At 40.6% G+C, this 25,055-nt stretch overlaps 1 protein-coding gene across 1 annotated transcript; it reads left to right on the forward strand.

Annotated features, from left to right (window-relative positions):
- The first annotated feature begins 10,676 nt into the window (after positions 1-10,676).
- On the forward strand, positions 10,677-15,641 carry Ccng1 (cyclin G1). Its single transcript, XM_038327266.2, has 6 exons — positions 10,677-10,931; positions 11,887-12,147; positions 14,122-14,375; positions 14,894-14,972; positions 15,053-15,151; positions 15,362-15,641. The coding sequence occupies exons 2-6, from the start codon at positions 11,887-11,889 to the stop codon at positions 15,551-15,553; spliced, it is 885 nt and encodes a 294-aa protein (XP_038183194.1). The 5' UTR covers positions 10,677-10,931; the 3' UTR covers positions 15,554-15,641.
- The last annotated feature ends 9,414 nt before the right edge of the window (positions 15,642-25,055 follow it).

Raw genomic sequence — 25,055 nt, forward strand, 5'->3', positions numbered from 1 at the left:
AAAGATTGTTTTTAAAAATTAAAATTTAAGACGGGTGGAGGTGGCGCACGCCTTTAATCCCAGCACTCAGGAGGCAGAGGCAGGTGGATTTCTGTGAGTTAGAGACCAGCCTGGTCTATAACAGCTAGTTCTAGGACAGGCTCCAAAACTACAGAGAAACCTTGTCTCAAAAAAAAAAAAAAAAAAAAACTAAAATAAAATAAAGTTTTTTCAAAAAGTTCCTTGTTACTGACTGGACACCATACAATACTTGGTTCCCCAGTTCTCAGACCTGCTTTCTTACTTCTCGAGCCTGCAGAGGGCAAACCGTAAGACATTGGAGACTCTATGACCACCATTTCTCTGGAGGATCCTAGTCCTGAGCAACAAGGTTTTCTAACTGTAAAAAAAAAAAAAGTAAAAAAGTACATCTTCAGATTATACTGTCTGGAGAAAATCCTGATGGCTTCACAGAGGAAAAATCAGCACAATAAAATCCATCAGAGTTGCAAGATTATACACACATGTGCACGCACACACACACACAAAGATAAAGATCAAGATACTAACAACAAATAATCTGAAAGGACATTAATTAAGAAAATACTTCTATTTATAATAGTGTCAAAGGGAATAACATGAGGGCCAGAGAGATAGCTCAGTGGGTAAGAGTGTATACTGCTCTTGCAGAGGACTTGTTTTGCTCCCAGCAACCATGTCAGATGGCCCATAATTGCCTGTGACTCTAGCTCCAAGGAATTCAAGGCCCTGTTTTGGTCTCCCGGACACTGCATTAATGTAATGTGCATATAGACAAGCAGGCACACACATCCGCACAAATAGAAAGAAATATTTTAAATGTATAAGCATAGAAAAATCTTGTGTGTAAATGCTGTGCTATGAATTATAAAACATAGAAAAAATAAATAACTAGTGAATAAATACACAGAATGTATACACACACAAAAATACACACACACATACACACACATACACACATTACCCCTTCTTGGGAGAAATATCACTAAATAATATAGGCTACGCAAATGCCTTCTTTAAAAAGAACTTTATTATATGTGCATTGGTGTGAAGGCATCAGATCCCCTGAAACTAGAGTTACAGACAGCTGTGAACTGTCATGTAGGTGCTGGGAATTGAACCTGGGTCCTTTGAAAGAACAGCTAGTGCTCTTAATGGCTAAACCATCTCTAAATAACTGTCTTCTTTTTTAGGATGTAAAAAAGATGTACAGAGAAGGCTCGGTGATTAAGAACACTTGCTGGTCTTGCAAAGAACCTGAGTCCAGTGCCCAGCACCCACATCAGGGTAACTCACAGCCACCTGTGACTCCAGTTCTTTGGAATCTGACATCCTCTTCTGGCCTCCATAAGCACCTGTACACACCCTGCACATTCCCATACATCTACTCACACATACGCAAATAATTAAAAGTAAAATATCTTTTAAAATACTATAAAATGTACAGAGAGTCAGAAAGAAACTTGCATTAAAGATCTTTTCATTTAGTCAATGAATCAAGGTTAAGAATGTAAAAAAAATAAAATATAATTAATACCTGATTAGAAAAATATTTTTTTTGAAATAGTACCAAGTTCTGTCCCTTGATGCAATGAAAAATATTGATTGGGGCAGACAAATTTTTGTGTCATCATGCAGACTTATATAAACTTCATTTTCTCATTTTCTTTACATAACTTACAAGAGTCACCATGCTATGCATTAGATTCCCAGAAGAGTAGAATGTGCTTGCTGGGGACTATAGTGTGTGGGAAATGGGAGATGTTGATCACAGTTCTAAACTTTCAATTATAAGATGAAAAGTCTGACATGTTTGGGCCTTGTGTGAAGCAGGAACCGAGGCAGCCTGAGCCTGCTAAACTGCAAGATGGGGAGAGGCAGAACCAAGACTGCATTCTGCAGTGAATGCTGTATTTGTTTTAATGCACACACAATGTTCTTAGGAATTTCCACATTCAAAAGGAAATTTTAGAATAGCAACCTTAATCTGACCCCAAAGGGGCTTTTCTCATACTTCTCACCAGGAATTACATAATTAGGACTACTCCTTCTTTAAATGTTTCCTGTTAAGGATCGGGGTGCCAGGAAGTATATGAATCAACTAGTCCTTAATATCTTACTGTGAAGTGGCCATCTAAAGAGAGGGACAACTCAGAGAGTGGGCTTTATTGAATAGAAAAAAAAACATGACCAAGTCATGATTCTGAGTGTACATTTCCTTTGTGGATAAATGATGTTCTTTTGTCCATGAAGTTGAAATTATCTTATGAACACAAGTCATGGAGGAAGCAATTCCAGAAGGGGTTGTCATCATCTGATGGGGAAAAATTAGGACTGTGAATATTCTGAACATTAGTACTAACTTGGAATTCAAGAGCCATGTGACCCTAAATAAATCATTTCACGTCTTTAGTCTTTCTGTCTTCTCCCCCAGTGAATATAAATTTCAGTCTGTTATTGTCAGAACTGTGGGCTTCAAAATTTTCATGTTGAAGCCTTATTCTCTAATGTGGAGGAAATTGTCCTTATGAATTGAAAGAGTGCTTTCCTAGCATGTGTGTGTGATTCCAAGCCCACAAATCCCAGGAATCTGGTACATACCTATAAAATTGACCCGGTGGAGGTGGGAAGATAGTAGCTAAAGGTCATCCTCAGCTATATAGCTAGTTGAAGGCAATTCTGAACCATATGAAACCCTGCCTCAGAAAGAAGGGGGTGCTGGCACTCGGGAGGCAGAGGCAGGCGGATCTCTGAGTTTGAGGCCAGCCTGGTCTACAAGAGCTAGTTCCAGGACAGGCTATAGAAACTACAGGGAAACCCTGTCTCGAAAAACCAAAAAAAAAAAGAAGAAGGGGGTGCTGAAGAGATGACTCAGTGGTTAAAAGCACTGTCTGCTCCTGAGTTTGATTCCCAGCACTCATGAGAAGGTTAACACAGACTTTAACTATGGTTCCAGGGAACCTGACACTCTTCAATCACTTGCTGGGACTGTATTTACATGATACACAGACATACATACAAGACAAGGCATGCATATGATACATAGACACACATACAAGGCAAGGCATGCGCATGATACACAGACATACATACAAGGCAAGGCATACACTTGGTACACAGACATACATACAAGACAAAACATGCATATGGTACACAGGCATACATGCAAGGCAAGGCATGCACATGGGATACAGGCATACGTGCCAGGCAAGGCATGCACATGGTACACAGACATACATGCAAAGCAAGTCATACACATGATACACAGACATAAATACAAGACAGTGCATACACAGACATGCATGCCAGGCAAGGCATGGTATACAGACATACATACAAGACAAGGCATGCACATGATACACAGACATACATGCCAGGCAAGGCATGGTATACAGACATACATACAAGACAAGGCATGCACATAATACACAGACATACATGCCAGGCAAGGCATGGTATACAGACATACATACAAGACAAGGCACCAATATACACAAAATAAAATGTAAAAAAATAAGTGTTTAAAAGAAGAAAGAGGAGGAGGGTGCACAGAGATCATATGGAGACATGTGCCAGCTAAAGAGAGACCTTGGAAGACCAAAGTTTACTGAACACTATATCTCAACCTTCCAGCCTCCAGAAATAAACCTCTGTTTAAGCCACCTGGGTTAATGGATTTTCGATTTAGTTATGCAAGTCTTAGTGTGTTGAAAGGAGCTGCTTGTTTCCCGGCCGCCAGGCAGCTTAGACCCGAAAATAACCACACAGAAACTATTTTATTTAAAACGCTGCTTGGCCCATTAGCTTTAGCTTCTTATTTTCTACCTCTTTCATCTTAATTTAACCCATTTCTATTAATCTGTGCATCACCACAAGGTTATGGTCTACCAGCAAAGTTTCAGCACGTCTGTCTCCTGTGGTGGCGCCATGGCTTCTCTTGACTCTCTCAAATGAATATACAAGCACACCTAGGATTGCATCCAATATTCTAAGAAACTTGAATGGAAAGACATATGTGAATGGACTTTGCAAGCTTTGAATGTTACCAAAAATGGAAGACGCAACCCTTGGTGAGAGTCGTCAGTCACTTTGCTGTGTATGGGCAGTCCTCCCCAGCCCTCTTAAGACTCCATTCCACTCTCATGTTCTGTAATATTTTTAGAGTACGATGTGGATGAGGTAGCTAGTGCTCACTTTTCTGTGCCTGGTTATGTCTCTTAGTATAATGACCTTCATTTCTACCCATGTCGTTACAAATCAATGGATTTAAGACTTTCATGGATGGACTGTGTGTGTGTGTGTGTGTGTGTGTGTGTGTGTGTTGTATACACCGTGTTTCTTTATTTACTCATCCACTGGTGAACAGTAAGACTAGAAATTTCATTGTAATGCTGCAATAAAAATGAACATGGGCATATAGATATGTCTTCAACACACTCATTTCACTTGTTCTTGCTACAATATTATGCCTTAGTTTAGTTTTAATTTTTTTGAGTACTCTCCATACTGCTCTCCAAAAGGGATGTGCTAGTGTGCATCTCATACCCAAACACATATGTAAAGGCTGTTTCTTCAAATGAGGTTTTAGGGTTTATTATTCTTTATATTTAATTATGTGTACATATATTGGTGGGAGGTGGATGCATGGGGGGGATGGCAGATATGTGCATGAGTAAGTGCAGGTACCCATAGTATCTAGAAGGTGGCACTAGATACCCTGGTGCTACAGTAGAGTTATAGGCAGGTGGATCTCTGTGACTTTGAGGCCAACCTGGTCTACAAGAGTTAGTTCCAGGACAGCTAGGACTGTTACAAAGAAAAATCCTGTCTAGAAAAAAAAGGGGGGATACTTTAAATAATTTGAAAATGGAAATTAAAAATACAAAATAGTTACAAGAAAACATTTATAAAGCGATTCGTGGTGTTTTTTAGTATCTAAGTAAAATTATTTTCATTTTTGTTTTATGTGGTGGATGTTTGCCTGCATGTGTGTCTGGGTACTACTTGCTTGCCTGGTACTCAGTAAGTCCAAGAATCATTGCCTTTCACTGCTTTAGGCTGTAGTTGTGAGGCCTGCCCTTCCTTCAGCTGTCAGTCCTGCTGCTGGCTGGGACCATTGGGGTACCCCTCCCTCAGAATGCTAGTGGTTGGTAAGTGAGTGTAGAAGAGAAAACCCTGAGTTAGAGTAACATTCCACATTGCAATGTTTTTAAAGTAAAGGCAGTCAGCTGGGCATAATGACTATGCCCACAATCCGAGTACTTGGAAGACTAAGTAAGACAGGGGAACTACTGTGAGTTTGAGGCCATCCTGGGTCAGATAGGAGGTCCAGTTTTGAAAAGAAAGCAGTAACAAACAATGATGAAGATACATGAATGTCTGAAATTCTCAAAGAATAAGTAAATGTACTTTTTCACATCAAAGAAACAGACCATGTGGTAAACGCTATAAAGAGCTACGCACATTATGCTAAAGGGAGACGTGGGGAGATTTAAATCAGGAGAGAGGAGTCTCAGGAATCAGCTTTTGGAATTCAGGAAAAAAAATGTTTCAAGGAGAAAATGAAGACAATATCTGAGTCCATGGTGAAAATACAACGCAAGATCAAGACAGCAAAACAAACCAATGAAAATATGAACCACTCTGCAGGGAACTTAATTGTAAGGAATAAGGCAAGAGCCAAAGGGGGAGCATGTAATGAAAGGTAGTTTTCTTTTCAAAGATAAGCAAGACTTGTTTAAATAATGTCAAGAAAGTCATCAACATTTTAGTACGTGCATGTGTAGTTGTTAGGTCCTTGGTTCCCAAGGGAGAGGGGAGCATTACTGCTGAGAGGCCTCAGCTTAAAGTTCTACACTCTCCAGTGTACTGTTAGCCTAGGGAACAAAGGCTCTGACCCATCAGGTCCCTTATCTGAGTACAATGCAAAGGGATAACAAAGTGAGATTAAAACTTAATCCCATTCCAGCCAGCTATCTGCTAGTGAATAAAACAGAACAAACTGACTAGAGGAGAACTAGGGCTGGAGAGGAGACTACATGAGCCAGGAAGGAGAGGAAAGGGGCTCAGCTGGGCAATTCTCGACTCTGACTTCCTTAGCTTTCATCAAACATGAACAAGCTTATATCCAGAAGTTTGGACATTAATAAGGGAGCCTGAATAGAGATTAAGGTACTGGCATGTTGTGTGTTCAGGAGAAAGGAAGAGCCCCTTCTAGGATGGAAGCAGACAAAACCAATTAGAGATTTCCCTATGGGTCAGGACATTTAGCATTCTGCCTTGGTTTCTTTTCTTTTCTCCTCTCTCTTTATCTCTTTTCCTTTCTTTCTTTTCTTTCTTTTTGCTGTTGCTGTTGTTGCTGTTTTGAAAACACTCTGAAAAGGCAACTTAATGGAAAAGGGTTGGTTTTGGCTCACAGATCAAGGTACACCACATGGCAGGGAAGACAAGGAGCAGGAGCTTGAAGCAGTTGGTCACATGGTCACACAGCATCCACAGTCAAGAAACAGAGAGCCTGCTGAGTGCCTGCTGGGACTCAGCTCCCTCTCTCCACTTGCATAGTCCAGGATCCCATGCAGGGAATGGTGTTGCTACCTACGTATGTACGTACGTTTGTGTGTGTGTGTGTGTGTGTGTGTGTGTGTGTGTGTGTGTGTGTCTTCACACTTCAGTTAATCCAATCAAGATAATGCCTCCTAGGCAAGCCCAGAGACCCATCTTCCAGCAAATCCTAAATTCTGGGACAAGATGACAACTAACACTAGGCATCACAGGAACCATCACTGTCGGATCTGCTTGTTCTAATTCCTATTGTTCAAGGACACTTCTTCAGACTGCAAGAGACAATGTGATTAAATCTTCCTGTTGTTGACTGGATTCTTACCCTGCGTTGCAGTCATTATTCTGATTTGTATCTAACTGTTCATTGAGAAGAAAGTAGGAATATGGGAATTAAATGTACCACTGAGCCAGGTGTGATGGTACACTGGCACATGCCTTTAATGTCTGCACTAAGGGGGATGGGTAGGAGCAAGTAGATCTCTGTGAGTTTGGGGCCAGCTTGGTCTATATAACAAGTTCTCAAGTTCTAGAACAGATAGAGATACGTAATAGAGAGTAGAGAGAGCCTGTCTCAAGTGTGTGTGTGTGTGTGTGTGTGTGTGTGTGTGCGTGTGTGTGTGTGTCGTTGAGTCATGATAACATTCTAGAAGTCAGTCATTTGAAAACTTCCTGATAGAAACTCATGATAAATAAATATAACCTTATTAAAATTAAAATATTAATGGACTTGTTTTCTTTCTTTTACAAGAATAGAGAATTACTTGTTTTAAATTCTTCAGTTCTTTTAAATTATTCAAATGATGGTGTGGAATCTGAATGTAATTGGCCTTCCTACTCACAAAGGGAGTAGCACCATTAGGAGCTGTGGCTTTGTTAGAGTGGATCTGGCCTTGTTGGGGGAAAACATGTCACTGTAGGGGTGAGCTTTGAGGTTTCCTATGCTCAAGATACTGCCCAGTGTCTCAGTCAGCTTTCTGTTGCCTGAAAGTTGTAGGACTCTTAGCTATTTAGCCAGCACCATGTTCTGTCTGCACACCGCCATGTTCCTGCACACTGTCATGATAATAATGGGTTGAAACTGTAAGCAAATTACCCCCAATTAAATGATTTTCTAAGAGTTGCCATGGTCATGGTATCACTTCATAGCAACAGAAACCTTAATTAAGACAGAAGTTGGTAGCAGGGACTGTGTTATTGCAGTGATGGACCTGATCATATTTTTATTTGGAGTAATATGGGTTTTGGGAGTCTGAGTTTCCTAACCCAGTGGAATGCTTTAAGTGCTGTTTAGTGGGCCATACCAGTAGGAGCCTGGAAGACTGTGGTGCTGAACGTGATTTGATGAACTATGGGGGGCTTGCTCAAGAGGTTACAAAGAAGAATTTTAGTATGTTGCCTAGAGAATGCTCTTGTGATAATTCTGTAAAGTGGCTGCTTTTTGCCCTTGTCTGAAGAGTCTGCCTGGGGCTTAAGTGAATAATTTGGTTCAATTACGTTGGCACAGGAAATCTCAAAACAGTCTAGTGTAGACTATGTTGTGTTGCTATTAGTGTTAACGCTGATGAAGATTTATAATGAAAAGGAGCAAGCTTGAGCAAGGAAAAATTATAGAGGAGAAAAAGAGCACCAGAAAGTGTAATGGAGCTAAGTCCTCTGTTCAAGGAGATAAACAGATAAGAAATTGAGGTAAAAGGAGAGATGACCTCGGGGAAAGAGCCTATCATGCTAAATTTCCAGCTTGTGAAAGGGAATTAAAGAAAAGCTTAGAGCAGTTTGTGGTGATGCAGGCCGTTCATCCCAGCAGTTGGAAGACACAGGCTGGCGCATCTCTGAGTTTGAGGCCAGCCTGATATACAGAGCAAGTTCAAGGACAGCCAAAGTTGGCAATGGAGAAAACTATGGAAAACAGAAAGCTGGTGAAGATGTAATTGAATGAGGGGGTCATGCTCCAGGCCCAGCAAGCAGCAGAACTTGGCAGCTTCAGCCACATGGTTCAGCTTTAGAGTTAAGGATAAAAAGAACAGGTTTTAGAATTTGCCTCAGAGTCTAAAGAAAGCCTAAAGGTCAGGCATGTGTCAACAATATCCCCGAATGGAGGCCTAGAGAGGCTATTTTCTGAAGCTGTGATATTCTATACGTATATGAAATTGTCAAAACAAAATATTCATATTTAAAAATTGTACCAGAGGGCTGGAGAGATGTCTCCAAAGTTAAGAGCACCCATGTTAGGTAGCTCATAATCACCTGAACTCCACCTGCAGGGCATCCAACACCCTTTCTCCACCTCTTAGGGCACTGTGCAAACCCATACATAGACATACATATATACATAATTAAAAATGAAATGAGTTTTTAGTTAAAATTGGAAAGACAAATAAGCAAAGAATACCTATTAGATTTGATTTATATTGTTTCTTCAATGTCAGCAAAATAATTTCATGTAAACAATTCATTAAACAGGATTCTGAAAGATTTTTTTGTTTGTTTATTTGTTTGTTTGAGACAGGGTTTCTCTGTGTGTGGTGTCCGTCCTGGAACTTGCTCTGTAGACCAGGCTGGCTTCAAACTCACAGAGCTCAGCCTGCCTCTGCCTCCTGAGTGCTGGGAATAAAGGTGTATGCCACCACCACCCAGCAAGAAAATATTTTTTAGTTTATGATTATATATTGTCAATAGGTCTCAACGGAAAATTTAAATATAAGTTGTAGAAAGTAATAGATGCAATTTAGAAATCCTTATTAGTGTGAAGCAATTCTAATACTCAGATCGTCCTTCTAGGTCGAGGTGACTGACAACAGAATAAATAAACCAACTATTTATATAAGGCATTTAAAAATAAACATAAGAATAAAGGCTGCTATTTACCAATGCTTTCCATTATTTAATCCTCCCACTTATCTAAAACTAAGATATTTTTTACTGTCTATTTTTGAGAAACCCCCTTTGGATTACTGGGCTGTGGTTTCTTCCCTTAAAAACCCCTTCTCCCAGTTACTCGGGGTCGAACTCCTCCCCTGTGCGGGTTATGAGTTTTGGCCCCAGTGCACTGGTACCTGTCAATAAACCTCCGGTCTCTCATGAGTTCCAGGACAGCTAGGACTGTATAGAGACACTGTCTCAACAAGACAAAAGTTGTAACTAGTTTATGACCTCTATGGCTGACCAGCTGGCTTGGCCCTTTGTTGTTTTTCATGAAAGCCACAGAAGTCCTGCACCCAGGGCCATCTCTGAGAACTAAGAGCTGACTCCCTCCTCACTGCTCCTGAGGGGACGCCCTTCTCAACCCAGGAGAAACAGTCCAGCGGGACTTATAATAGTACGTTAAAAATATAAACAGACAAGAGGGAGAATGGTTTTCCCGTTCACCTGTGAGAGAAAATGCAAAGAGTAATGTTCCTTCACGTCCTACCTGGAGCCTGAGAGCGCAGAGTTTTCCACGTACTGCTCTTGATGTTGTTTGAGCTACGCATTTAATTTTAAGACACTGGTGTCTGCCCGAGGACACTCTATCAAGCTTATAATTTAAATTTGTTTAAAAAACAAATTCTGAAAATTAGTAGAGGACCAAGAAGCTACATAGTCCAACTTCTCTATGACATGTTTCACAAAAAAAAAAGCAAAATAAGAAAAAGATGAACTGATTTCCAAAAGCCACTGGAATGTTAGATACTACACTCTAGAGAAATCTGCCACCTCTTTCTCTGTAAAGTTAACGGACGCCTGATGTGTTTTCTTCTTCTTTTTAACTTACTGTATTTTTAGAAAGAGGGGGCTGAACCACTACAGAACTGCTAAACTGCAGAGAACAAACAAACAAAAACCCTCCCAGTATATTCTGGAACACTACCCAGGCCACTCTGACTACTAGCAACCAGACCTGCCCGGGCAAGCCTTGTCACCGAGTGTTCAGTTCCGTGGCTCAAGGAAGGACGGAAACGTTCCAATGAGAGAGGCTGAGAGATCCGGGCGTGGCATCAAGGGGGCGGAGAATTGGAGTCTGGACAATGGCAGATGTACGCTGATTGGCCCAACTTCCCCAGATGCCATCCATCAAAAGGAGCGCACCAATCAGCGGTTAAGATGCGGCCCCCGCCAGCCAGCCAGGTCCTCGGCCTGTCTCCTAGCTGCCGGGCGCAGCTCTTTTGCTGCGAGCTGACCCCCGGGGACGCCGCGCCAATTCGGGGCGCTGCGGGACCCTCCACCCGGGACGCCCGCCCCTCCCCGGGCCTCTGCTCGCTTGCCCGCCCGCGAGTCCGTTCCCCTCGTCGGCCTCTCGGTTCGGGAACGTAGGGCGAGCTGAGAGCAGGCCCGGGGAGGGTGGTGACCACCGACAAGGAGCTGTAGCTGTCAAGGTGAGAGGGAACTAGGGTTGGACCTCGGGGTTGGGGGGGGGGGGGGGGGTGCTGTGCAAGCCCGGGCTAGTCTGCTCCTGAAAAGGCGCAACCGGAGCCGTCGTCCTGGGATGTTCCTGTGTCATGCCTCCCAGTCCCAACTTGCACCCTTGAACTGAGTTAGTGGTTCTTCACCAGGGCGACTCTCGGCTTCTCTCTTCTGTCTTTAAATTAACAAGAGAAGGGTCATCTTCTGTATCCAGGACTTAGCCAGTGACCGGGTCTCAGGGGAAGTGCTATGCGTGCTTACAACAATGCGACTCCCAGCTTCACCTAACTTTTTCTTTTGGTCTTTAAATGATGTTGCACTATTAAGAGCATGTGTGCTAAGCACCGCACCACATTGAGTCATGTCGTGTGTCATTTCCAGCCGGCCCAAGAAACAGATGTTGCTATCCTCAGTTCACTGATGTAGAAATAAGCTCATTATCTGGCAGTAATTAAGCACCTATCTATGTGCTAAGCGGTTTGTGGGACTCCATTTAACCCACACAATCTATGAACTTCGGCAGTAATCGTCTTTCTACTTCACAGATAAGGAACTGAGAAGGTTCACGTTGTTAATGTAGATGGCAGAGTATTATTATGTACTGTCATCTTCACTTTTTGATTTGGGTGTCTTGTGCGGTAGTATCTGTTTCTGGCTGTGTACTGGTAATGAATAAGTTTCCTAAAGCTGGAGGAAACGTTATCTTTGTTCTTGTTTTTAAGCCATAATTCATGTCCTGTACAAACTCACAATTTAGAAATGTGACCAACTGGGAGAAGGTAAAAATTAACTGCGAGCTCTTTGCAGGGTCTCAGACTTAGTGGGGGTGGGGGAATCATGCATTATAAAGCACTTCTTGGCACAGTGCACAGATGGCAGGGCAGGAAGGGGCTCTTACACTCTTTTCTGGGTTTGTTCTATATATAGATGATAGAGGTACTGACAACTGACTCTCAGAGACTGCTACACCAGCTGACCACCCTGTTGGAACAGGAGTCTAGATGTCAGCCAAAGGTCTGCGGCTTGAAACTAATTGAGTCTGCACACGATAATGGCCTCAGAATGACTGCAAGACTCAGGGACTTTGAAGTAAAAGATCTACTCAGTCTAACTCAGTTCTTTGGCTTCGACACTGAGACGTTTTCCCTAGCTGTGAATTTACTGGACAGATTCTTGTCTAAAATGAAGGTATGTTCAAGCTACAGTATCCTCTTTCTTAATTTTGCTCAGCATCTGTTTAGGAGATCAGATTGCAGAGGGCTGGAGATGGCCAAGGGGTTAGAAGTGCTTACTGGTCTTTCAGAGGACTTGAATTCAGTCCCAAGCACCCAGGTAGGCAGCTGGGATCTAATGCTTTCCTCTGACTTCCTCCAGCACCTGCCCAAATGTAGCAAACATCACACATATACACATGGATACACAAAATCGATATTAATAAAAAAAAAAAGCTGTCAAATTGCTGGTTTAGACCTGGTATTAAAAGCCATTTTCAAATGTAGTAATGATTCTTTCTTATAATCAAGAGTAGTAATACATCACTTACTAGTTGTGTACCGAAGAAGAAAATTATCGGATCTAACGATACTCCAGTAGGAAATCTGGCTGTTTTTAAAAAAACCTTTCCTGAGTCAACAAAATGATTCATCAAGTAAAAGCAACTGCTGCACCTGCCTCAGGTGGTCACATCTGAGTTCTGTCCCTGGAACACACAGGGAAAAGAGGGAACCAACTCCCAAAAGCTGTGCACCATGGCACACAGCTGCCCTCCTATCTGCCTTTGTCCCTTACACACACACACACACGGTAATAATAGAAATTAAGGGCCTGGCATAGTGGTGCATGCCTTTAATCTGAACACTTGGGAGGCAGAGACATGTGGATCTGTTAATTTGAGGCCATCCTGGCTTACACACAGTTCTAGACTAGCCAAGGGTACACAGTGAGACCATTTCAAAAAATAAATTTTTAAAAAATTAGAAATCTTTCTTAAAAACTGTTTTATGAATCCCAGCACTCGGGAGGCAGAGGCAGGCGGATCTCTGTGAGTTCGAGACCAGCCTGGTCTACAAGAGCTAGTTCCAGGACAGGCTCCAAAGCCACAGAGAAACCCTGTCTCGAAAAACCAAAAAAAAAAAAAAAAAAAAAAAAACTGTTTTATGTATAGTTATATGTTTGCATGTATATGAGCACACTCACGCTACATCATGTGTGGAGGTGAGGACCATGGCAGCAACTGAGTCCTGGGGATTAAACTTGTGTTGTCTGGGTTGGTGACCAGCATCCTTACCCACTGAACCATCTCACTAGCCCTTATCAAAGTCTTTCTTGATATCTGGGTATTTCCAGTCATCTATGTTCATAGATGTGAAGACATTAAAGTCAGAATGTTAGGCTGTGGCTAAGAATTAAGATGCATTTCTTTTTTTAAAAAAATTTTATTTATTATGTATACAATATTCTGTCTCTGTGTATACCTGAAGGCCAGAAGAGGGCACCAGACCTCATTACAGATGGTTGTGGGCCACCATGTGGTTGCTGGGAATTGAACCCAAGACCTTTGGAATAGCAGGCAATGCTCTTAACTACTGAGCCATCTCTCCAGCCCAAAATTTTATCTGCTTTGTTGTTTTGCCATGGGTGTTGGGTTCCCTGGAAGTGGAGTTACAGACCGTTATGAATGGCCATATGGTTGCTGGGAATTGAACCAGGTCCTCTGGAAGAGCAGTCAATGTTCTTAACCACTGAGCCATCTCTCCAGCTCTAAGATGCATTTCTTAATCACTACCCATATATAAAAATTCTAATTCCTTTAACTGTCTGGCATTTCCAGCTTCAGTTTGTATGCAACAGAAAGGGAAGAATTATCTGAAGGAGGATCATCTATAGAGTTATTCCCCAGTAGCTGACAAAATACTTGCATGGATTTCAAAGTTTAACTGTTAAAACTGAAACAATCTCCCCTATCCACCAACTCACTGGTTCCAAGAAGGGCACATAAGACTGGCAGGCTCCTGTCCAAGTGGGGTAGATGTTAAATTCACTGTAGCTCAGATGTTTGTTGCAGACATACTTTCATAATGGTAGCTCTGAGTCCTAGATGTCCCTTCATGTTCTATTTATTGAGACATGGTAAAGACATACTGCCTTTGTTTGTGTTTGTAGGTACAGGCGAAGCATCTTGGGTGTGTTGGATTGAGCTGCTTTTATTTGGCTGTAAAGTCGATAGAAGAGGAAAGGAATGTCCCGTTGGCAACTGATTTGATTAGAATAAGTCAGTACAGGTTCACGGTTTCAGACTTGATGAGAATGGAAAAGATTGTGTTGGAGAAAGTGTGTTGGAAAGTCAAAGCTACTACTGCCTTTCAATTCCTGCAACTCTATTACTCACTCATTCAAGAAAACTTGCCATTTGAAAGGTATGTGAATTTTGTTTTGAACAAAAAAAAAGGTTGGAAATCAAAAGGATACTGTTTGGCTGTTGCATGAAGTCGGTACCTTCATAGAATTCTTATCAAAATAAGCATACGTCACCTGTAGTCCTTTGGACTTTACTGCCTAACAGAAGTGAAAAGATGGATAGTTTATTGAAGGCTTTCTTAAGATAAAAGGATATATGCCAACTTTTTAAAACCTAGGAAATAAACATCTAACACAAATTTTAGAAAGATATTCAGAAGATGGAGAAGTTCTTATTAAAATAAAATCATATTTGTGGTATATTACTGTTCACAATGATTTTTACCAGAATAATTTAAAACAAATGCTTAAGAAGTTTCTATCACTGATAGAAGAAAACTTCCTTTCCTTCAAATTATTTTCTAGAAGTATATGAGTTCCATTTTAAAAACGGACGTTAACTTATTTCTAAAACTGTCTGCCAGCTAGATATAATAAATACTATCTACATAAAACCAATCCCATTTTCTTTTTGAAGGAGAAATGATCTTAATTTTGAAAGACTAGAAGCCCAACTTAAGGCATGCCACTGCAGGATCATATTTTCCAAGGCAAAGGTAAATGTTTCCTAAGAGTACGTGTAGTTACAGAGACCTGTTTTTACACTTGACATTGACTTCATAGTTATCTTTTTCAGCCTTCTGTGTTGGCTTTGTCCATCATTGCTTTGGAGGTCCAAGCACTAAAGGATGCAGAGTTAACGGAGGGAATTGAATGTGTTCAGAAACATTCCAAGGTATGTGAAGGTTGTCGTGTCAATCCCATAAGCCATCTACAAAAGGAATGTGTCCACGGTACTCAAAAGTAAAATAAGATGCCGTGTATTGATTTGAAGCTTACATGGGTCTCCCCTGGTTCTCTCTGGATGAGGAACCATGATAATGGGTTTACATTTATTACTATAAATAAGTGAGGCTTTTAGTAATTTTTTTTTATTTATGTACAGATAAATGGCCGAGATTTGACCTTCTGGCAAGAGCTTGTATCCAAATGTTTAACTGAATATTCATCAAACAAGTGTTCCAAACCAAACGTTCAGAAGCTGAAATGGATTGTGTCGGGACGCACGGCTCGGCAACTGAAGCATAGTTATTACAGAATAACTCACCTCCCAACAATTCCTGAGACGGCTTCTTAGGTGGTAAATCTGGCTGCTTTCCAGGTCTACACCTGAAGAACTGAAATACTGTCTTGAATAATAAACAATATGGGATTAAAATAGTAAAGGGCAGAACGACTCTGTTGATCTAGTTCATGAATACTGGAGGGGATTTACTGTGTACAAGACGCAGCGGTCTCAAGAGAAACGGCCTAGCGAACCTCTAAACATATGTTAACACTTCCATCACATTATTAGCTTAGGAAAGAGAATACTCCAAACCAGAATTTTCAAAGTAGTTAATGAAGTAGTATTTTTTTTTTTTTTTTTTTTTTGGTTTTTTTTGAGACAGGGTTTCCCTGTAGTTTCTAGAGCCTGTCCTGGAACTAGCTCTTGTAGACCAGGCTGGCCTCGAACTCACAGAGATCCGCCTGCCTCTGCCTCCCGAGTGCTGGGATTAAAGGCGTGCGCCACCACCGCCCGGCTGAAATAGTATTTTTTAATTACTCATCACCTCACTGTAGCTTATTTAAAGTTACATAAACCCAAGCAGAAGGACGAAACAAAAAGTTTGACCCATTTATGAACAAGTTTGAGTCTGTTCGTTGATGAAGAAAATGCAGTATGCACTTGGGTGATGTAATTACAAAGTAATATAGAGCAGACATTTGCCACGTTAGGTTTCTGGAAATTGCTGGGGTGTCTCAATTCTATATTTAATAATTTTTCTTTATAGCAGATGTTCCATTACAAAGTAATGAGGTGTTTAAAAAACATTAACTTGGTTCCTGATACATATACATTTTTGCCATCTAAACTTTTTAATCATAGGAAAGATTTATCTTGCTTATGATTAAAACTAAATGTTGCCAGGCATTGTGGCGCACACCTTTAATCCCCACATTCAGAGAGCAGAGGCAGGTGGATCTCTGAGTTCTAAGCCAGCCTGCTCTACACAGTGAGTTCCAGGACAGCCAGAAAGCTACATAATAGAGAAACCCTGTCTCAAAAACACTTAAAAAAAAAAAAAAAGTAAATGTTGCCCAAAAGATGGTTCAGCAGGTAAGGGTTCTTGCCACTTGCGCCTAAGTCAAGCAACCTTACTTCATCCCCTAAGCCCCACATGATGGGAGGAGAGCAAACATATGATCATTCACCTTGGATAGCATCAGTTCAGGTCATCTTTAGCAGCTCTCAGTATGGAGAAAGATTTGTGTTATTAGCTTAGGTAGTAGGATTGCAGTAGCAACAAAAACAAAAAACAAAAAAAAGACTCCCTCAAGTCTTTCTCTGCCACTCTGACCATGAGTTTTAAGCTATGAAACCTCAGAACATCACCACCTTAGCAGAATGGTCTCAGTGTTGGGAAGACTCCTGATTCCAGGCTTGGTAGAGCTATGCTTAGGTTTGAATTCATCCACAAAACATTCAAATCAAGGCAAAAGACATGAATGTGAAATAAAACTGTGAACCTTCACTTTAACATTGGTCTAACATCCTAGATTGGATCAATATATGCTTAGGTGATACTGAAAACGGTAAACTACGTAATTTAAATCCCAAAATGTAAATTACAAGGTTTACATCAAAACCAACATTTCACAAATGCACTTTTAAGGTATTATCAGGTAATTTAAGCAGTAAATGGTTTCTTGGCACCCATAACCAAGTAATAGCTAATTTAGAGGTGGGATTTTTATTGCTATATGAGAATTACATTTAAACTTGTGGGTGTTTTATATAAAGCAGATCTCTCACAAGTTTTGAAAATTTAGTGTTACCTTTAATGTTTCTTCTCGAGTATAGGTGGTTTGTACCCATAATAAAAGAAACCTACAGAGCTGCTGCTTCAATCAAGCCACATTTGAGAAAATTTGTTTCTACTGTGTTAATAACCGGGTGAATTATCACTCTGAAAATTTATTTATTGCATCAAACTTAGTTCAGGCTTGAAATAGCACTGCTGAAGGTTTTTCCCCCCACAGTTTTATTATAAAACTGCCACACTGCTTCCAAGGCATTTTGTTTTAAAAGGAAGAGAAAATTTGCAAGATGTCTACTGTGTCTTAAGGGAGGCACTCTGTAAAACCACCAAGGTTGGTTTTAATCTACACTGTTAAATTGTAGCTGCTCCTCAGTGCAGCCTGAGTCCACCCAGCGTGACTGTAACCATTTTGACATGTAATGGATAATGACTAATGGAAAATAAACCAAAGAATGGGAGTATTTTATCCTTAACTTTTGTAAACCATGTTACATGGTTACCTTTTCAGTTCTTCCTAAAGGCTGATTTTGAGTGGACAGAAGTAAACTAACCAACTACCATTATGTTTTGAACTAAGGAATGCACCTTTCAATAAAATTATTGAAACGAAATCCTTCCCTGGGTGTTTTTGTTTCTTTTGGCTTTCTTTATATTGTATATTAATTTTATTAAAGTAAGATACACAGAAGCAACAAGAAAATCTTTTCAGTAGTACAGCTATCATGTTGGGCCTGGTGGCACAGGCTTTTAATTCCAGCACTGAGTGAGGCTGACCGATCTCCAGAAGTCCAATGCCAGCCAAGGCTACATGGTGAGAACATTTCTAAAAAAAAAAAAAAAAAAAAAAAAAAAGTTCCACTGTCACTTAAGTTTCTTTCCGTTTTCCTTTTCTTTTTTCATTTCATTTCATTTTTTTTTTTTAAGACGGTATCTCTATGCAGCCCTGGCTGTCCTGGAACTCACTCTGTAGACCAGCTGGCCTTGAACTCACAGAGATCCGCCTGCCTCTGCCTCCTGAGTGCTGGGATTAAAGGCTTAAAGGCTTGTGCTACCATGCTAGGATAAGTATGTTTGTTAAATGTATACTAAAAGTTGTATTTATGCATTATTGTTAACCAGATTTTTCATTTAGATACACCACTGCTATGGATGTTATTCATCTTAAGAATTTACCCTTAGATTCCACCCACCTGAGGTTTTGTCCAGACCTTCCTACCTAATTAAATAATATCCAAGCAGAGTGAACGCTACTGATGCTGATAACCTGCTTGGATCCAGTGGTAGTTATTATTGAAGAGAAACTGTGGTTAGAACTCTTCCATATTTGAATTTTTTATTCTTCGATAGCTTCATACATGTATTTAATGAATTTTAGTCACTGTCTCTACCATTCCCGTTCCTCTTTCCATCTCCTCTTCCTAGTAGAACACCTACTACTTACCGTACACGTGCGCGCGTGCGGGTGTGTGTGTGTGTGTGTGTGTGTGTGTGTGTGTGTGTGTAAGCACACGCGCATGCGTGCCAGAAGAACATGTGTGAGTCCCATTCCACTCTTTCCATCTCCTCTTCCTGATAAAACTCCTACTCTGTGTGTGTGTGTGTGTGTGTGTGTGTGTGTGTGTGTGTGTGTGTGTGTGAACACTGTCAACAGTTTCTTGGGGATGCATGGGGCCTCTTGAACCCTTTCTTTTTCCAAGATGAAATGTTAATGGACCCAGTTCTTAGAGCGTTTAAAAAGAGTTATAAAGTGGGCTTTGTGAGGAAATCACAACAAAACTATTGGACCTGATTCATAAAAGACATCATTAGCTCCCTTTTCCAAGTACCTGAACTTTATGCATGCCCAAATATATGGTATACATACTTGCTACTTCTGATCTAACATCTGTAGCTGTCAGAGGGTCTTTGGTATAACTACAACTCTCCTCATACAAATCCTAAACTGGTATCTTTATACCAGTTAACAAATACTTCAGAAACACAAGAAGTGAAGTGATCTGTGCCTGGTAGATACATGGTATGAGGGGTAACATTAAAATTCAGGAACTTCTGACTCCAGAGCCTTTTGATCTTATGAGTATGTATTCTGTCCCCAAATGGAGAATTAATACATGTGAAATTGTATAATTACCACAATCCAAACCATATTCTGTGCACTATTATGATAGAACATATGACAGAATATAAAATTTTCCCTAGGGGCTGGAGAGATGGCTACGTGGTTAAGAGCACTGACTGCTCTTCCAGAGGACCCAGGTTCAACTCCTAGCACCCATATGGCATCTTGCAACTGTCTCTGACTCTGATTTCAGGGGCACCCTCACACAGACATCCAGGCAAAACACCAATGCACAGAAAATAGAAATAAAGTTTACAAAAAACTTTCCCTAATAACAAAGTAGTATTTATCAAATGGTCCATTACAAAACAACCTAAGAAAAATGTGTCATGTGAAGCTTGTAATTTTCTTTTTTTTTTTTTTTCTTCTTTTTTCTTTGTTTGGTTTTTCGAGACAGGGTTTCTCTGCAGCTTTTTTTTTTAGAGCCTGTCCTGGAACTAGCTCTTGTAGACCAGGCTGGCCTCGAACTCACAGAGATCCGCCTGCCTCTGCCTCCCGAGTGCTGGGATTAAAGGCATGTGCCACCACCGCCCGGCTGCTTGTAATTTTCCTAATCCAAAACCAGATGAGATGATTTTTACATTAGTTCAATAAATGGACTTAGGAGCAATCAAAACCACTAAAGGAGGATAGTTCATAGCCAAGTAACCTCCCCACAAAATCACTAAATATACCACTACTTAAAACATGTGAAACTAACGCATAGCAATGAAAGGAGAAATCTTCAGTCATGGTTGGAAAACTGAAAATGACTCTTGGAAATCCATGGAATTATTAGAACATTAGTGGTGACATAAAGCTGAATACCATGAAATGACTCACAGACTAAGTGGGAAACCCTAAAAGAGCGTGTGAACCCTTCTCAGGTGAGTACAGGACATTCATCAAGACAGACTAGTTCTTGGGTCCTAAAAACTAAAAAAAGCTGAAAGCATACAAATTATGTTTGCAAAAAAAAAAAATAGAAACAAGTTAGCAGGCAAAATTTTAAGCACTTAAAAAAGAAACTGCAGACTTCCAAACAATTTGTGGCTCTAAGGATAAGCCTCAAAATAGAAAGTATTTTAAACAGAGTGTAAATGAAGCAGCGCCATGTGTGGAACGCGCTAAATCGGTACTTGGAAAGCAAATTACAGTCACTGCATTATTGACTCTGACGGTCTTAAGAGTCAATAAAGTTTCTATTTTAAGAAACTGCGGTGGGAGGCTAAGTGAAACCTAAGCGAGTGGAAAGAAGCAATTTATGAAAAAAGATGGGGTGAAAAAATTGAAAACAAATTAACAACAAAAAAAATCAAAAAAATTGAGAAAAATCAAAACCAAAAACTGTTGTTTTTTTTTTTTTTTTTTTTTTTTTTTTTTTTTTTTTTAGAGAGCAATAACTGATACTCTAGACAAACTCCACTACTGGAAAGAAGAGAAAGGACTCCAGACCCTGGAAGACATTAAAAGGTATCCAGGCTGCTGAGATGGAGATTCACAAATCTCCATCTCAGAGCATAAAGGCGCTTGCTGGCAGGCATAATGACCCGAGTCTGGTCCTGGGAACCCACACGGGCAGAAGAGAACAGACTTCTACAGTTGTTCTCTGACGCCTACAAGTGCTGTGCAAAATGTTCGACTGTACATTCAAAACAAATGATTTTAGCCGGGCGGTGGTGGCGCACACCCTTCATTCCAGCACTGGGGAGGCAGAGGCAGGTGGACCTCTGTGAGTTCAAGGCTAGCCTGGTCTACAGAGTGAGTGCCAAGAAAGCCAAGGCTGTTACACTGAGAAACCCCGTCTCGCCCCTGCATCAAGGCTGAGCAAGGTACCCCACAACAGGGACTGGGCTCCAACAAGCTAGTTCATGCACCAGAGATAAACCCTGATCCCACTGCCAGGGGCCCACTGACTGCCCAAGCCACAGAACTGTCACTCATTTTCAGAGGGCCTAGTTCGGTCCCATACAAGTTCCCCAGCTGGTAGTACAGAGTCCATGAAGCTCCAGTGAGATAGTCTATGTGGGTTTCCCCATCATGATCCTGACTCCTTCCCCACCCCACCACCCCCCGCCCCCGTCATATAATAGCTCCTCCCACTCTTCAGCTGGACTCCAGAAGCTTAGCCCAGTGCTTGTCTGTGAATCTCTACATCTGCTTCCATCAGTTATTATGACAATGAGGGTACTCACTAATCCTACTGTCAATTCTTGGAAGACACAAACCGCCAAAATTTATGGAGCTTGAGACATGGCTCAGTGAGTGGTTAGGAGAACTTGCTGCTCTTGCAGAAGACTTGGGTTTGGTTTCTAGCGCCCACATAGCAAGTCACAACTGTCCACAACTCTAGTTGTGGGGTTCCAATGCCCTGTTACAGTCTCTGTGAGCACTACACACGTGTGGTACACAGTCACACAGAGAGAATAATAACACACATAAATTTTTAAAAAGTTTTTTAAAAAAACAGCCAAATTTAAAATTAATTATATAATTTAAATAATTTCTGATATTTTAAAAACTGAATTTTTTTAAAAAAAAACAATAGAAAATTCATTAAGATTTTAAAAGGTTCACAAGACTTAATAAAAGCTCTCTTCTAGACAGGACTATCTTACAATTCAGTTTTATGAGTCTGGAATTAGCATACCAAGGCTAAAGGAAAATAATATATCAGAAGAAAAAAGTTATCAGCATCTCAAATGAACAAAACCCGAAATGAATGTAAATACATAAACTAGGTGACACTCCTAATAGAATTTGGGTGAGAGAACATGACAAGCTATTCAAAATTTCAAAATTAGTACAATTCACCACTTTAACAGTCTAGACAAAAGAAAATGATCAAACGATACGGAAACATCTGGAACTATCCAACACTTCTTTTGGTTTTTGTTTCTTTTGAGACAAGGTTTCTTTGTGTAGCCCTGGCTGTCCTGGAAATCTCTGTATAGACCAGGCTAGCCTTGAACTCTGAGATCCACCTGCCTCTGCCTCCCAAGTGCTGGGATTAAAGGTGTGCACCACCACACTGGGCTTTAACACCCTTCTTGAAGTTCAGCTAGCTAGAAATGAATAGTTGGGAACTTCAGCCTGATAAAAGGGGAAGTGTGGAAGCCTTGCAGATGGTATTCCACATAATGGTGAGAAACAGTGAGATCATCCTCCTAAAGCACAGCTGATACAGGCTGGCCCATTTCTCTGTCGTGTAGCCAGTACATTCAGGAAAGATGAAGGTGTTAATAGGCCTCATCTCAGCACTGGAGTGGGGCAGGAGAATCAGGAACTCAAGGTCATCTCAGCTACATAGTGAGTTCAAGATTAATATGGGCTACATGAGATTCTTTCTCCAAAGCAAATAGCCCCCCTTTCCACTCAAAAAGAGGGTAAAATAAAACTGATTTATACAGAAAACTCAAACAAACAAAAACATGAAAACCAAAACCCACAAACTGAATTTAACATAGTCACAGAATACAGAGTCAACAAATATCAAACATATCTGTATATATGGATTTCTAAATTATGTTATCAATGACACTTTAAGTCACTCCACCTAAAAATGAACACTGGGTAATAAAGATACAAAGGATCTGTAAACTGAAAAATATGTAAAATGTTTATAACTGGAACCAAAGAGAAACTCCATGTAGAGACATTATTAATGGATTGAAAAACATGAAATTACATCCTGTGATGGCTGTTCTTGGTTGTCAACTTGACTAAATCTGGAAGTTGACTAAAACTCAAAGGAATGGGCACATATGTGAGGGATATTTTTCTTTATTATATCATTTGAAGTGGAAAGACACACTTCTAATCTAGATCTTTGAGGTGGGAAGATCTACCTCTAATCTGGCCTATACCTTCTGCAGGCAGCCTAAATAAATGACATGGGGAAAGGAAGCTCTCTTTTTGGCTGCTTGTTCTTGCTAGTATATCCATTCCTTCACTGGCATTAAAGACTTCTTTGGGACTCTGGGGTACAGTGAAGTCCAGCTGAGACATCCAGCCTCATGGACTGAACAACTACTGGATTCTTGGATCTTCTGTTCATAGACAGCCATTGCTGGAATGGCTGGACCAGTCTGCAAGCCATTATAATAATTCCCTTTCTATATATAGAGGCTCATTTTCTAAGTTCTGTTACTCTAGAGACTCCTAATTCACATTACCATCTCAGTGAGAACTCTCATAGATACAGACAAGATGGATCTGAACCTCTCAGAAAAATACAGGAGCTAAAACATCAATGAAGTTTTGAGAAAGAACAAGGTTGAAGGAACCATGGTACGCAATTTTGAGTCTTGCACTATAAGGCTGTGATAATAAAAACAGTGTGCTGTTGATAAAGGATTGATTCATAGTTCAGTGGAAAATGGTCCCAAACCAGACTCTCATAAACAGAGCTGTTTTGAGACAGGGTCTCACCTTGTAGCCCAGGCAAACCTACTTACTACGTATAAGAGCCTGGCTTCAAACTTGCAGTGATCCTCCTGCGTCTGTCCACTTAAGTTCTGGGATTACAGGAATGACCCATCATCATGCCCTGCTACAACTGATTTTTGGTAAAAGTACAAAGATGATTCAGTAGACAGTGTTTTCAACAAAAATTCTGAAACCAATGGGTAGGTATCCACCTGAAAGAAATAAGGAATTTCCACCCAAACTTTCCAGCTTCCATGAAGCATGCTAAAAATAGGTAAACAGGTAAATGTAAAACATAACATCAGGGGCTGCCCCAGACCCACACTGGGACAGTCTCACTGTGTCTCTGTGCATATTTCTCTTATGTTTTTCAATAATTCATGATTCATCTTTGAGAGCCTGTCTTCATGCTCGGGAATATCTTCCTTCCTGAGCATTTTTCTCTTAACCTTTGTGTATAGTCTTTATTAAAACATCTTTATTTAATAAAACCTCAAGTTTGCTTTAAAAAATTCATTAGATTAAGATAAAAACAAAGGGAAAAATTCTTATGATCAGAAGTTCCCATAAGAGTTCTTATGGGAACACAAGACACAAGCATAGTCTACTAACAATATGATAAATTAGGCTTTGCCAAAGTGAGAGAATAACTTAAGTGCTTCCAAAGAAACTACCAGAAAATAAAAAATACCAACTGGAGGGCAGGCATGCCTGCAATCCCTGCTCTGTAGTAGTGAGGTAGGAGGCTTTCAGGCTCACAGTCTGTATTACATATCAAAACCGTCGCAAAACACAAATAAGTAAAACCCACAGGAAATTACCTAAAAATCAGACAGCAGATAACCAGTACCGGATGATGTAAAACCTAACAAGACAACCCTATTTCCAAACTGGCGTGAGATTTGAATTCTTTTTGGAACTTGCTCTGTAGTCCAGGCTGGCCTCAAACTCAAAGGAGAAACACCTGCCTCTGCCGTGAAAGTGCTGGGATTAAAGACAAGGCACCACCACCCGCAATAAACATTCATCTTTAAGGACGATACACAAATGCTCAATCAACACATGAATGCTAGCTGTAACCTGCTTTCACAGAAATGCAAACCCAAACACAAAGAGGCTATGAGATGCTTCAGTGGGTAGAGAACTTGTCACCAAGATTGGTGAATGAGTTTAATCACTGAGGCCTGCATGGTGAAAACAAAGCTGACCTCCTTGCTCTCTGTGTAATGTGTATACCAACACCTGACTCA

This window comes from Arvicola amphibius, chromosome 4, assembly GCF_903992535.2.
Source record: "Arvicola amphibius chromosome 4, mArvAmp1.2, whole genome shotgun sequence".
Taxonomy (NCBI): Eukaryota; Metazoa; Chordata; class Mammalia; order Rodentia; family Cricetidae; genus Arvicola; species Arvicola amphibius.

Excerpts from the sequence above, each read along its gene's own strand:
- Ccng1 (XM_038327266.2), top strand. The coding sequence starts at position 11,887 with ATGATAGAGGTACTGACAACTGACTCTCAGAGACTGCTACACCAGCTG. Across the intron at positions 12,148-14,121 it reads GATTCTTGTCTAAAATGAAG|GTACAGGCGAAGCATCTTGG; the intron begins GTATGTTCAAGC and ends TTGTGTTTGTAG. Across the intron at positions 14,376-14,893 it reads GAAAACTTGCCATTTGAAAG|GAGAAATGATCTTAATTTTG; the intron begins GTATGTGAATTT and ends TTCTTTTTGAAG.